Genomic DNA, 13,843 nt, shown 5'->3' with positions numbered 1-13,843 from the left:
CAAAAGAACGTGTAGGATATATTTTGCATGAAGAATTGCAAATGAAAAAGCTTTGTGCAAGATGGGTGCCACGCTCTCACAGCAGATCAAAAACTCACTCACATGAAAATCTCTGAAAAGTGCTTGGAGTATTTTAACAAGAATAAAACTGATTTTGTGCATCGATTTATTACTATGGATGAGACTTGGATTCACCATTACACACCAGAATCTAAACAGCAATCAAAACAGTGGACTGAAGGTGGTTATTCAAGTATACTTTCATAAATTTTAGCAGAAGACCAAGTAGAGAAATTCCACTGCATTTCTCTCATCATGAGACTTCCATGGAGTCAAAAGACTCATTGCAGGAGGTCCTAACTGTCACACACAAAACACATCAAACCATGTGAATGAGTAAGGCAAACTAATTCTCCATCTCAGCACTAACCACACTCATCATCAAATTCTTGATATATACTCTCAAGGAATGGATTTTAAGATAGTACTACAAGAAAAGTTACATCATTACAAATTTCCTATCAATAATTTTCCTCTAAATAGATTAGCCTGTTATCTCTCAGCATTCCAATATTATCAGATCTTATATTTCTGTCTTCTAAGGCACTTTTTACTTATCAGTCCACGTACATCTTGGTCTTCCTCTCCGTACTTTTCCTGTCATCCTGGCTAAGAACTTGTTTAGCTGATCTTTCCTCTCCCATTCTGTTTATGTGGCCATACTGCCTGAGATTAGTTCTGCTAACACATTCCTGAATGTTAACATCTAGTTCTTTCCTAAAATCCTTATTTTTAATATGGTACTATCACTGATGCCATCTGTTCAGTCCCCGCAATCTTTCTGAGGACTCTCAAATCCGTGGTTTCCAGTCTTTGATCAAGAGTTTTATTTCTAACCCTGCTCTCAAATTCATAAGTTAAAATTAGTTTGAACACTGTCTTGTATATAGCTAGTTCAGTGTTTTGATTAATCTCTCTCTTATTCCGTATAAATTTATTCAATTGGCTTCCTACCATACCAGCTTTGCTAATCCTAGTGTCTATTTTCTAATTTAATTTGCCATCATCACTAAAAAGTGTGCCTTAATAGCTGAAATGTTTTACTTTTTCTTTTAAGGTTACACAGTGATCAGCATTCATATTTATGAATTTAGGGACACAAAACACACATGTTGAGATGATTATTTTATTAATTATTAATAAAATAACACTTGACGTTTCGACCCCTGTATTGAGGTCATCATCATCAGGATACATGTGTATAGGGAACCAAGCTACATGCTCTTGCACTCTATACCAGTAAATTAAAATAAAAATTGAAAAAATAATAATAAAATAAATAAATAGATTAAAAAATTAATAATAAATAAAATAAATAAAAAACTACAATAAACTCTGCTAAAGTCCTCATGTACTAAGATTCTTCTGGATTTGTACAGTTCAGATTGTTATACTATGATTTTCTTCAGGAATTGTACAGTTCAAGTTGAATGTTAAGGGAAAAAAAAAAACACTTCAAGTCTTCTTATAGTGAGATTTTTCTTCGGCTTGTTCTGGTTGCTATAAAGGTTGCAAATGGGTCCTCCACATTCTTGGAATGGTTAGGCCATCATTTTTGTTTAGATTTGGGTTATGTTTGAGCATTTCACATGCTTCTTTAAATTTCCTCTCGAACCAGGTTTTGGTGCTGTGTAGGGACTTGGTATTTTTCCAATCATTTCTGTGGTATGTTTGGAGTGCATGGTCAGAAAGGCCGGTTTTTCCAAAATGGAGGTATTTAATGTGTCGTTTGTGTTCATCCTTCCTAATTGGGATGGTTCGCCCTGTTTCCCCTATGTATGGTAGGTTACATGTGCATTGTATTTTGTATACTCCTGGGTGGGCTAGATGTAAGTGTGGAAGAGGATCTTTGGAAGAACTGAGTAGGTGGTTTTGAGGTTGTATTTGTGTAGTGTTCTGTCGAATTTTTCAGAAATGCCTCTAACATAAGGTATAGCAGTTGCATTCTTGAAATCTTTTTTGTTTTTACTAGTATCTCTGTGGAGGATCTTGTGAACAGTTTTTTTACTGTATCCATTTTTTATAAATGTATTGTTGATTATCTTGTATCTGGTTTAGAGCTTGTTCATTTGAACAAATAGTTTGAGCACTGTGTTTAAAGGTGCTTATGACACCTAGTTTTTGTGTTGGGTGGTAATAAGAATTTTTGTGTATATACTGGCCTGTGTGTGTAGGTTTGCGGTAGACTGAGGAGGGAAGACATGTGACAAGTGTCTAGAAACGGAAGAGAGTTGTATTTTTCTATTTCAATGGTGAATTGGATACGTTTGTGTTGTTTGTTCGGATGGCTAAGGAATGTATTTAGTGCTTTGCGGCCGTGAGGCCAAATGGCGAAAATATTGTCGACGTATCTGCACCAAATTTTGGGTTTTAGGCACGCTGACTCTAGAGCTCGTTGCTCAAAGTCTTCCATATAAAAGTTAGCAATTGGGGGGAAAGTGGTGAGCTGTACCTTCTTTTTGAAGTAAAAATTGTTTTGCCACACGAAATATCTGGAGCGGAGTATGTGGACAAAGAGGGCCATGATGTCGTGTGGAAATATGTTTTGTAGGAGCAAGATAGTATCATTGATCGGGACATTGGTGAAAAGGGAAGTTATGTCAAAGCTCACTAATAAATCTGGGTTGTTGAGTAATGTTTTTAATTTTGTTTATGAAAAATTGTGTATTTTTTTATGTAGTAAGGGGACTGACCTACCAATTCCTTGAGTGTGGCAGCTAATTTTTTGGCTAAGTGGTAATTTGGGCTGTCGATTCCTTCAACAATTGGACATAGTGGTGTGTCTGCTTTGTGTATTTTAGGCAGGGCATAATGTTCAAGAGGAAATTTAAAGAAGCATGTGAAATGCTCAACCATAACCCAAATCTGAACAAAAATGATGGCCTAACCATTCCAAGAATGTGGAGGACCCATTTGCAACCTTTATAGCAACCAGAACAAGCCGAAGAAAAATCTCACTACAAGAAGACTTGAAGTGTTTTTTTTTTTTCCCTTAACATTCAATAGCAACTTGAACTGTACAATTCCTGAAGAAAATCATAGTATAACAATCTGAACTGTACAAATCCAGAAGAATCTTAGTACATGAGGACTTGAGCAGAGTTTATTGTAGTATTTTATTTATTAATTACTAATTTTTTTTAATCTATTTATTTTATTATTATTTTTCAATTTTTATTTTATTTTATTATTGCTAGAAGTCAGGCTAAGAAAAAAGATTAATTAACAGCATAGATTTAATTTACCGGTATAGAGTGCAAGATCATGTAGCTTGGTTCCCTATACATGTATCGTTCTGATGATGACCTCAATACAGGGGTCGAAACGTCAAGTGTTATTTTATTAATAATTAATAATTAAAATAATCATCTCAACATGTGTGTTTTGTGTCCCTAAATTCATAAATATGAAATGTTTTACTTGTTCTATAGGTTTTCCATTCAGGATGCAGTTGATGTTTTCAATGTTTATACCTATTTTCACTGTCTTGGTCATTGTCTCTAATCACACTCTCACATGTGAGAGTGTGATTAGAGACAATGACTCGCCCTCCCTTCTACAGCTTTCAGAGCAGCTTCTTTTTCTAACCCTGCCATTCCTATTCTAGGAAAAAAAACTTTTCACATTCTTTCAATAGATTCATCAGATGCCACATGGTCACTCCCATCCTCGATGATATGCCATACCAGTCTTTGCCAGGTGGTCCTGTTTTATACTTTTCTGAAGGCTTCAATTCTCTGAAGACCATTCACTATCCATCAATCTCTTTGAAGTGAAGAATTTATAGAGACAAAAACACACATATTGGAATAATGACTTTACTTATAATTAAGAAAATAATATTTGATGTTTCGACCTCTATATTAAGGCCATCATCAGGAAAACACATATGTAAAGGACACAAGCTACATGACACTACACAGAAGTAAGATGAATCTGAATCTGAGAATGTTTTCCTGATAATGGTCTCAATATAGAGGTTGAAATATCGAATATTATTTTCTTAATTATAAGAAAACAATATTCGATATTTCAATATCGATATTGAAATATTCGATATTTCAATATCGAAGCATTCATAGTGAAGAATGCTTGTGAATCACTATGAATTCACTATGAAGAATTATTCCAACATGTGTGTTTGTCTCCATAAATTCTTCACTATGAATGCTGACCACCGTGTAACCTTATTCCAGAAAATTCACCTTCTATTACTGTTTTGAGAAGTCTTCCATCCAGTATTTCAATGTGTCAAATGTATTTCAGCTTTCTTCTGTCAATAAGGCAGGGTTCCAGAAATACCAATTAAATCTACTGGTCATAAAAAATTTTTTACTTGCCAACAGTATGCATTATGGTATATTAGAATAATATATAATATAATATTATTATATGAAATAATAATAATAATAATAATATTATTATTATTATTATTACTTGACACCTCCAGGGAGTCCAAGGACTCATCGAGGGAGGGCATCTACTCTACAACTCTCTATCTCCACCACCCACAATCCACCAATTACAGTGAACCACAACTACACCATCTACTGCTCACCACTAGTATATTCACAGACAATCACAAACATCCAAGCCCACCGCAGCATTCGAACCTGCAGCCTTTTGGCTGGAGAGCGGTATGATAACCACTCGGCCAACCAGGCCGGCTAATATATCATTTCATATTATATATATGTTGTATATAATTATTGCACACAAATCTCTTACAAATTATTGCATCACTAAAGTTATACTTAAATGGTCATTTTTCTGCCACAAGAACACATCCTTAATAGTATTTAAAAGAGCCAAATTCAAATTCTATGCAATCGTAAAATCTGGCATGTCTCTAATTTTGCCACTAGTCCATTGGTTCCCTACCACCACCACACACATGCAAACATGTTGCATAATATATCCGTTCCACTACCTGCTAATCAATTACCAGCCTTCCATGAAAAGAAAAACTTATTCATTTCACTCTCTCATCTATCAAAGCACACTGCATCTGAATTTCGGAAAGAAGTTATGTAACCAAATGTCTCCTCTGATTTTTATTTATGGACGAGTTTCTCCTCATTTGCAATATCTGGAAGCAACTAGAAAAAGACTCGTTGCTGGCATCTTTGATTTCATTAACTAGTTTTTTTTGATTAATGACATCAGCAGTAACTGACAAATATTTTACATTTCATGTCATTTTTATTCTATTAAAATTATTTAATCTGTTAGCTTTCTAATAGATAAAAAAAAAAGGCACTTCACGTGTTCAGACATTTTAGAATCAGTTTTTTTTCAGAAAGCAGGAAGAGGTGTATTATGGGCGATTTCTAGGCCAAATTGATGTCACAACATTTTTTGTGAAAATTGAACTAGAGACCTCAAAAATCTTTTAGTTATCTAAAGTGTCTATATCTTGACAGTCCCAAGATATTTTTCATACTGTTATATCTTTCGTCTTTGGCGTCTTATCTTTTATTATTATTTTGTATTTTTCTTATTATCAGTTAATTCCTTTGCCGACAAATTTGTATTATTTAATGACTGCACCAGCCGGCAACTGAATTCTGATATACTATCTAAGATTACATAGAATTAAAATACAGGGATCATGAAGTATGCAGTCGTGGTCCTGTTACATATATTACTAGTGTATTCCCCTTTTATGCACGGCTCGTAATTTTCGAAGCGGTAATTCAATCCACAGAAAGCATTGATTACTCAAAGAAATGTGTTTATTTTAGCACAAAACATAAAGATACATGTTAGTTAAACCTTTAATTAAAAGAGTCTGGGTTCCCTCCCTTTTCTTAATTTAACACATCCAAAATTTCTACACTGTAACACAGTGAAAGAATTTGTGTCAGTGTAAAACTGACACAAATTCTTTCACTTTAACATGGTTAGAGTATAATAAATTTAGTTTAATCCTTTATCGAAGTGTGAGCAAACAAAGTTTACACCTGAAAGTATCTTCAGGACTAGGGTAAGGTGGTACACACCAGGGCACTCCTTGCAAAGGTGGAGCAAGCTACCAACACTCCTATCTCAGTATCTCCCATAATGCAAAACACATCTCCTTGCAGATATGTCTAATGTTATGCATTAAGGGAAGGGCCACAACCCAGACTAGTTTCGACCTTTATTGAGGTCTCTTCAGTGGGAGCCAGGCCCAAGTGGAGATACCAGGCAGAAGCATTAGCAGGTCATCTCTACCTATAGGAGTTGCCAAATGGTGTGCCACCCTTTTTTTAATAAATTACTCTGGATTTAGAGAAAGATGTTGAAAGTTTATTTTTCACTTGGTTAGAGTATAATAAATTTAGTTTAATCCTTTATCCAAGTGTGAGCAAACAAAGTTTGCGCCTGAAAGTATCTTCAGGACTGGGGTAAGGTGGTACAACACCAGGGCACTCCTTGCAAAGGTGGAGCAAGCTACCAACACTCCTTACTCAGTATCTCCCATAATGCAAAACACATCTCCTTGCGGATATGTCTAATGTTACGCATTAAGGGAAGGGCCACTACCCAGACTAGTTTCGACCTGTATCGAGGTCTCTTCAGTGGGAGCCAGGCCCAAGTGGAGATACCAGGCAGAAGCATTAGCAGGTCATCTCTACCAATAGGAGTTGCCAAATGGTGTGCCACCCTTTTTTAATAAATTACTCTGGATTTAGAGAAAGATGTTGAAAGTTTATTTTTCACTTGGTTAGAGTATAATAAATTTAATTTAATCCTTTATCCAAGTGTGAGCAAACAAAGTTTGCGCCTGAAAGTATCTTCAGGACTGGGGTAAGGTGGTAAAACCTAATTTTATTATATCTTTCAGCATTCTTTGTTATATGACCCAGTCATTTATACTCATAAGTAGTACTGAATGTAATACTCAGTCCATGCATAGCATTTTCATGTAAAATCTGTTATTTTACACATTTTCTGCAAGTTTTATTACTACTTTTTACAGCTTTATATATTTTATTTTATATGAGGCTCAGTTTTCAGACTAATATACTGAAAAGAATTTTCAAGATGCTAGCTGTATTACTGACCTTCAATTTCAATTATCTAAAATTGATCAACTGTTGCCAAAATCCAAACAACAAAATGGCATATATTTGTAACTATAACTTTACATTCAAACAAAATGTTATAAAAGTCAAGCTTACCTTTCTTAAACGAATTTTCCAAATGGTCTCTTGATTGAGCTGAAGTGGACATATGTTCTAGAAAAAGAGAAATTCAGTTTTTGTGATCTGCATAGAGAATACATAAAATATTATTTCTTTCAAAAAAATTTTTAAAGTTTATTTTGCAGATAATTTCAACCATCTTACTCCATCCTCATGTTCAATTTCTGAATTCATATCCAGAATTTCAAATTTCCATTTGATAGATTGTAAACTAAACCTCTTTTCCGGTGGCAGGTTGTGAATTTTGCAGCAATAAAGGCTACATCCAAAATTAAGAATATATTTTCTCATTTCAATAAATTTAATTATATAATACTGAAAAAAAAATTATATTCTAAACTATTAAAATATTTAAAAGATTGAGATATTTTACAATATTAAAAAATAATTATAGTAACTTAGAAAACATTGGTCTGGGCTCGAAGGATTTAAAGATAATAAAAAAAAAACATATATTGGAATCAACAATCTGTAATAAAAATAAACAATATTTTCACAATGGACAGAAGAAGAGTCCAATAGAGATATGCATTATCACAATTTTTGTTTGGAATCTCCTTGGAAAGGATCAAGAAATTGAAAGACAGAGGCATCTCAATTGGTTGAAGAAACATAAATAATCTAAGACAACCCAGTGCTAATCACTGTGAATGAAGAGGACTTGTAAAGTATAGTTAATAAACTAACAGTGAACTGCAATAAATGTGGACTAAAAATAAACACACAGAAAACAAAAACAATGATAATGTGGATATATACCTAGACTAGCAGACTTAATAAGTAGACTTATATATCTGAGAAAACTAATCTCTGATGATAAAATATGTGAATTAAGAAACAAGAAGAAGAATAATACAATAGACCAGCCTTTCTTAATATGAACAAATAATTATGAACAGAAAAGTCAATATAAATACAAGAATATGGATGACTTGCTATATATAGTCTACATTAATGTACATCTTAGAAAATGGACTTTGGAAAAGAAATGGGAAAAAAAAAAAAAAAAGACACGCCTCTGGAGATGTTACTAAGGAAAATGATGCACATTAACTGGATAGGAAAGATTACAAACAAGTACTTGAAAGAAAACTAAAAAAGAAAATTACAGAATAAGATCAGGAAGAAGAAAATAAAATTCTTTAGGCATGCTATAAGACAGGGGTTTCAACCCGTCGATCGCAGAGCGATTTTTGGTCGATCTCTTGTTTATTCCTCCTTACTTACAAATTTAATTAAAACTGAAAACATAATTTGATGTTTTAAGGATACTTGTGACATAAAGACTGAATAATATAAGCACGTAAACACAAGAAAGATATTTAATTAACCAAATATTTCGGTCTGGAAATAGCAGACCATCTATTGTTAGTATTCCACCTTGTATTTTTTTTTAAAACTCTTCTTGTAGTGTCACTGAAGATGGTCTGCTATTTCTAGACTGAAATATTTGGTTAATTAAATATCTTTCTTGTGTTTACGTGCTTATATTATTCACTGAAAACATAATATTTTATTTATCATTATTGAATTATTTTTAATTTGCTTTAAGTGTATTGCTATTGTTTATTTATTTTTTGTTAAAATTGTCAAATCAGTAATTTTCTTATAAGTTTGGGTAAATGAATTAATTTGGATCAGCAGAAGTCAAACAGCGAGCCAAGTGAATACGATTATAAGCAAAGTGTAAAAACTCGATTGTAGCTTAAATATTAAATATTCCAAAGCACATTACATCGATTTTTTACTTAGGTTAAGTCTCATGTAAATATTGTAAAAAAATAAACTTTGTTTGTCTGAGTATAGTTTGTATTAGATGTTTTTGTAAATAACTCTTTTGAAGCTAACTGTATATACTGCTTTAATAAGAATATGTTAGGGTGTTAAAAACAAAGGCAATGTTTTTGTTGCCGAAGCTGTACATGGCAGCATTAGAAAGATTGTTATTGAAACTTGTATGTACGAGAAAGGCTTGCAGGCTCTAAGTGTAAACATCTCCGAAGTCAGTCAGAAAGAGTTCAAACAACTTTCCGATGGCCCGGCAACTTACAATCAACAGAAAGCGGAGGAGAACAAAAGGCGTGCCGAACTTGAAACTTAAGATGAAAGATTCATACCGATTCTTTGGGGGTTGCCAAACTTCATGTGAGGTCTCAGAGGAGGCTTAATAAAAAGGGACTGAAGCAAGCAGAAGGGGTCCCTTCGTAAAAAAATAAACTTTGTTTGTCTCGGTATAGTTTGTAATAGATGTTTTTGTAAATAACTCTTTTAAAGCTAACTGTATATACTGCTTTAATAAGAATATGTTAGAGTGTTAAAAACAAAGGCAATGTTTTTGTCGCCGAAGTTGTACATGGTGGCATGTACAGAAGGGGTCCCGGTTCCAGAATTCCTGTCAGAGAGGAGGCCGCCGGTCCAAAGTCGACGTCAGAGAGGCTGCCTGGATCCACATTGCTTTAGAGAGGAGTTTCCCGCTTCCAAAAAGGCGCTTCTCGTTTCGAGACGTCACTAGAGAGAGACTACTTCCAGGCCGCAGACAAGGTTTCAAATTACCGAAAGGAAGAGTTCCAATTGACGGAGAAAAGGTTCCAGGCCAGGTTAATGTCAGACATTCACCAGTGTGTGTTGTTTTCATTACAATTTGATGAATCAAACGACTTCACTGATATTGCTCAGTTAATGGTATTTATTCGCATGGTATTTCAAGATTATTCAAGTAAAGAAGAACTTTTGAAAATTATACCATTATTGGGAAGGACTAGGGGAGAAGACATTTTTTCGGCATTTGATGAATTTGTGAAACAACACAAAAATTCTGCTTTTTTTAAACTTGTGCGTATTACTACTGATGGTGCTCCTGCAATGATAGGTAATAAATCAGGACTCATTTCATTATGTAAAAACGATGACAAATATCCAGATTTTTTTAACATACCACTGTATTATTCACCAACAAGTACTGTGTAGTAAAAGATTAAACACAAAAGATGTTTTGGATATTACATTTAAAATTGTAAATTCTGTTCGAGGAAAAGCCCTGCAATGGTGGTTATTTAAATTACAGGCAGATGATGATAGGGAACTTCTGTTGTACAATAATGTTCGCTGGTTCAGCAGAAGTCAATTTTTAGAATGATTTCTTATATTAATTAACGATATAAAATTTTTTCTTGATGAAAAAGGAGATATTTATCCACAATTGAGTGATAAAAGATGGTTGTTACACTTATCGTTTTTAGTAGATTTCTGTACGAAATTAAGCAATTTAGAGTTACAAGGTAGAGATAAAAATTTAATTGATATGTTAAGTTCAATAAAAACTTTCCAACAATACTTACTTTTATTAAAGAAAAATATAAATGACTGTGATTTTAGACATCTCCCATATTTATTAAAATTTTTTGAACAAAATCAAGAAATGCTTCGCTATGATTTAAATGAATTTATTTGTGAAAGAAATAAATTCAAGATTTAAAGATTTTAATAAAACTGAAATTATTGTATCTTTTATCAATAATCCATTTCAAGAAAACTTGAACATCACAGAAATTTCAAATAAAATTAGTGGGCTATTTGATATAAACCAAGCTGAAGTAGAACTTGAGATAATAAACATCATCATCATCATCAAATTCCTGCCATGTACCCTCAAGGGGCGTACAGGATATGACAGTACTACATGAAAAAATTACATCATTACTAACTTCCTATCTACAATTTTCCTCCAAATCAGTCTGTTACTTGTCAAGACTCCAACATTATTATTATTATTATTATTCCTGATACCTCCAAGGAGTCCGAAGACTCATCGCGGGAGGACATCTACAACTGTCTCTACACCTAACCGCTACTACGAATCATCTCCATCAACGCCATCTACCGCCCACCTCTAACACCATCACAACTAGTAATTTTTGTCTGTAAATTGCGTGTGTTCTGAAGGGCCGCTTTGTATGTATGCAGGATGAAAAACCCGAGTTTCCGGGAGAAAAAACCCTGCTATCTCCGTATGAGATTGGCTAACTCACCTTCGAATTGAAATCGACCTGATAAAGATTCCTCCCGTCGCGATGAGAATCGAACTTAGCCTATTCCAATCGAAGGGCGCAATGTACCGTCGTTCTTCCAATTGCGCTACGGAGGATTTTATCAGATCTTATATTTCTATCGTCTAAGGCACTTTGTACCGTATCAATCCATCTATATCTTGGTCTTCCTCTGGGTCATTTTCCTGCCAACCTGGCAGAGAACACTTGTTTTGCTAATCTTTCCTCTCCCATTCTATTTAAGTGACCATACCACCTGAGATTAGCTCTGCTAACGCATTCCTGGATGCTGACAATGTCAAGTTCTTTCCTAATATCCTCATTTTTAATATGATATTGCCATTGATGCCATCTGTTCACGCCTCTAATCTTTCTCAGGACTCTCATATCTGCAGTCTCCAGTCTTTGGTCAAGTGTTTTACTTCTGACCCAGCTCTCAGATCCATAAGTTAAAACTGGTTTGAACACTGTCTTGTATATATGATTAGCTTGTATACAGCTAATTTAGTGTTCTGACTAATTTCTCTCTTATTCCATATGAATTTATTCAATTGATTTCCCACCATACCAGCTTTGCTGATTCTGTTGTCTATTTCTATATTTAATTTACAATCTTCAGTAAAAATCATGCCTAAGTAGCTGAAATGTTTTACTTGTTCCACAGGTTCTCCATTCACAACACAGTTGACATTTTCAATGATTCTGCCTATTTTCATTGTCTTTGTCTTTTTATTGCTGACCTTCCTACCATATCTATTACAACAGCAATTGAATTTAGTCAGAAGATTGAATTTAGTAAGAATCTTGCAGACTTGTAACGGATTTATTTAGAAGTATAACATCATCCGCATAAAGCAAAGAGCTGAGGTTAACATCTCCAATTTTGATATCAGGTTTAATACCACTTTCCTTCATAATGTGATCCATATAGATAATGAATAACAGAGGGGATAATGTACATCCTTGTCTCACACCAGATTTAACATTAAACCATCTTCCTGTACTTACTTCAATTCTAACTGCTGACTTACAACTCAAATAAAGACTAAGTATTGCTTGATATAATGCCCCATTGACACCATATAACTGCAGCATATTGAATAGCTTCTCTCTGGGCACCTTGTCATATGCCTTTTCCAAGTCGACAAAACTTAAATATAGATCTTTGTTATATTCCCATGCTTTCTCGACTATTTGTCGTAAAGTGAAGATCTGATCCTGACAGCCTCTATTTGGCCTGAATCCAGCTTGTTCTTCACCAAGCTTTTCTTCCACAATTCTTCTCAACCGTTTCTCAAGTATACTTGCATAGATCTTGCCAGGAACACTCAGTAGGGAAATACCTCTGTAATTCTCACATTCAGTTTTATTTCCCTTTTTATATATGGGTACTATGAGAGCTCTACTCCAATCATCGGGAATTCGTCCCTCTGTCCAGGCTTTCTGAACTATGCAGTGCAGCCACTGTAAGACTTTTATACCATCATACTTCAGCATTTCTGGTCGAATATCATCTACTCCCGCTGCCTTTCCACATTTCAAGCCTTTGATGGCTTTTTCTACTTCAAGTATGGATATGTATTCCTGACTGCATGCCTGGTCAGTGTTTTTTTTTATCAGTGTGCTGTCATTACTGCTTGTTTCATTTAGCAGTTTTTCAAAGTAATTTCGCCATACTTCAAGAATATCTTTTTCTACCGTTTTCATGTCACCTTTATCATCTTTAACTCCTTTTACAGCACTCTTTCCTCCATATCTAAGCTTCTTCAACAACCTCCAGAATATTTTGCCACCTTCTTGATATTTATTTTCTATATTCTTGCCAAAGTCCTCCCATGACTTTTGTTTAGCTAGTTTTACAAACTGTTTAGCTTTCTTACATTTGTCTCTGTATTCTGTAAGAGTAAAAGCTGACTTATTTGCCAGGAACTTTTGATATGCTTTCTTGTTTTCCTTCACTGCCTCTTTAACTTCCTGTGTCCACCATGGAGTTCTGATTTTTTTATCCTTGCACACAGCCTCAGCGCATGCCTCTCTGGCAGAATCAATCAATGTTTTCTTCAGAGTTTGCCACTGAATCTCCAAGGTTTGATTCGTGTTCTCAAACTCTTTCTGTATTTTAGTCTACAGTTCACATCTGAGAGCTGCTCAACTTTTATTCGCTTTAAAACTTTCTTACATGTTATTCTTTTCAATATGAAATTCAATTTTATCCTGCTCAAGACTAAATAGTGATCACTTCCAATTTCAAATCCTCTGTACACTCTGGTGTCCTGCACTAGGGAGAAAACATCACTATCAACAATAACATAGTCAATGAGACTTTTCTTATCCCTAGCCTCTTCTCTCCATGTGAATTTGTGCACATTTTTATGTTGGAACATGGTGTTAGTAATAACCAGTCCATGTCCTGAGCAGAAATCCAACATATATTTGCCATTATTATTAGCTTTGCTCTTTTCTCCAAATTTTCCCAAAATATTTTTGTATGTCTCACAATCATTTCCTACTCTGCTATTTAGATCCCCAACAAGGACCAACTTTTCC

The 13,843-nt window shown here is 34.3% G+C and overlaps 1 protein-coding gene across 1 annotated transcript in view; it reads right to left on the bottom strand.

Moving 5' to 3' along the window:
- The window catches only part of LOC150106300 (heat shock 70 kDa protein 12A-like), a 152,666-nt gene that overhangs the window by 20,991 nt on the left and 117,832 nt on the right, over positions 1 to 13,843 (bottom strand). Inside the window, exons 7-8 of the mRNA XM_090392973.1 lie at positions 7,227 to 7,283; positions 7,110 to 7,125 (exon numbers count right to left, since the gene is read on the bottom strand). Of these exons, the coding sequence (XP_090249099.1) occupies positions 7,110 to 7,125; positions 7,227 to 7,283 (73 nt within the window). The remainder of the gene's footprint in view (positions 1 to 7,109; positions 7,126 to 7,226; positions 7,284 to 13,843) is intronic.

This window comes from Typopeltis vanoorti, chromosome 5 (assembly GCF_054136105.1).
Source record: "Typopeltis vanoorti isolate ZY-2024b chromosome 5, IOZ_Tvanoo_1.0, whole genome shotgun sequence".
Classification (NCBI taxonomy): domain Eukaryota; kingdom Metazoa; phylum Arthropoda; class Arachnida; order Uropygi; family Thelyphonidae; genus Typopeltis; species Typopeltis vanoorti.
This window is presented reverse-complemented; position numbering and strand designations above follow the sequence as displayed.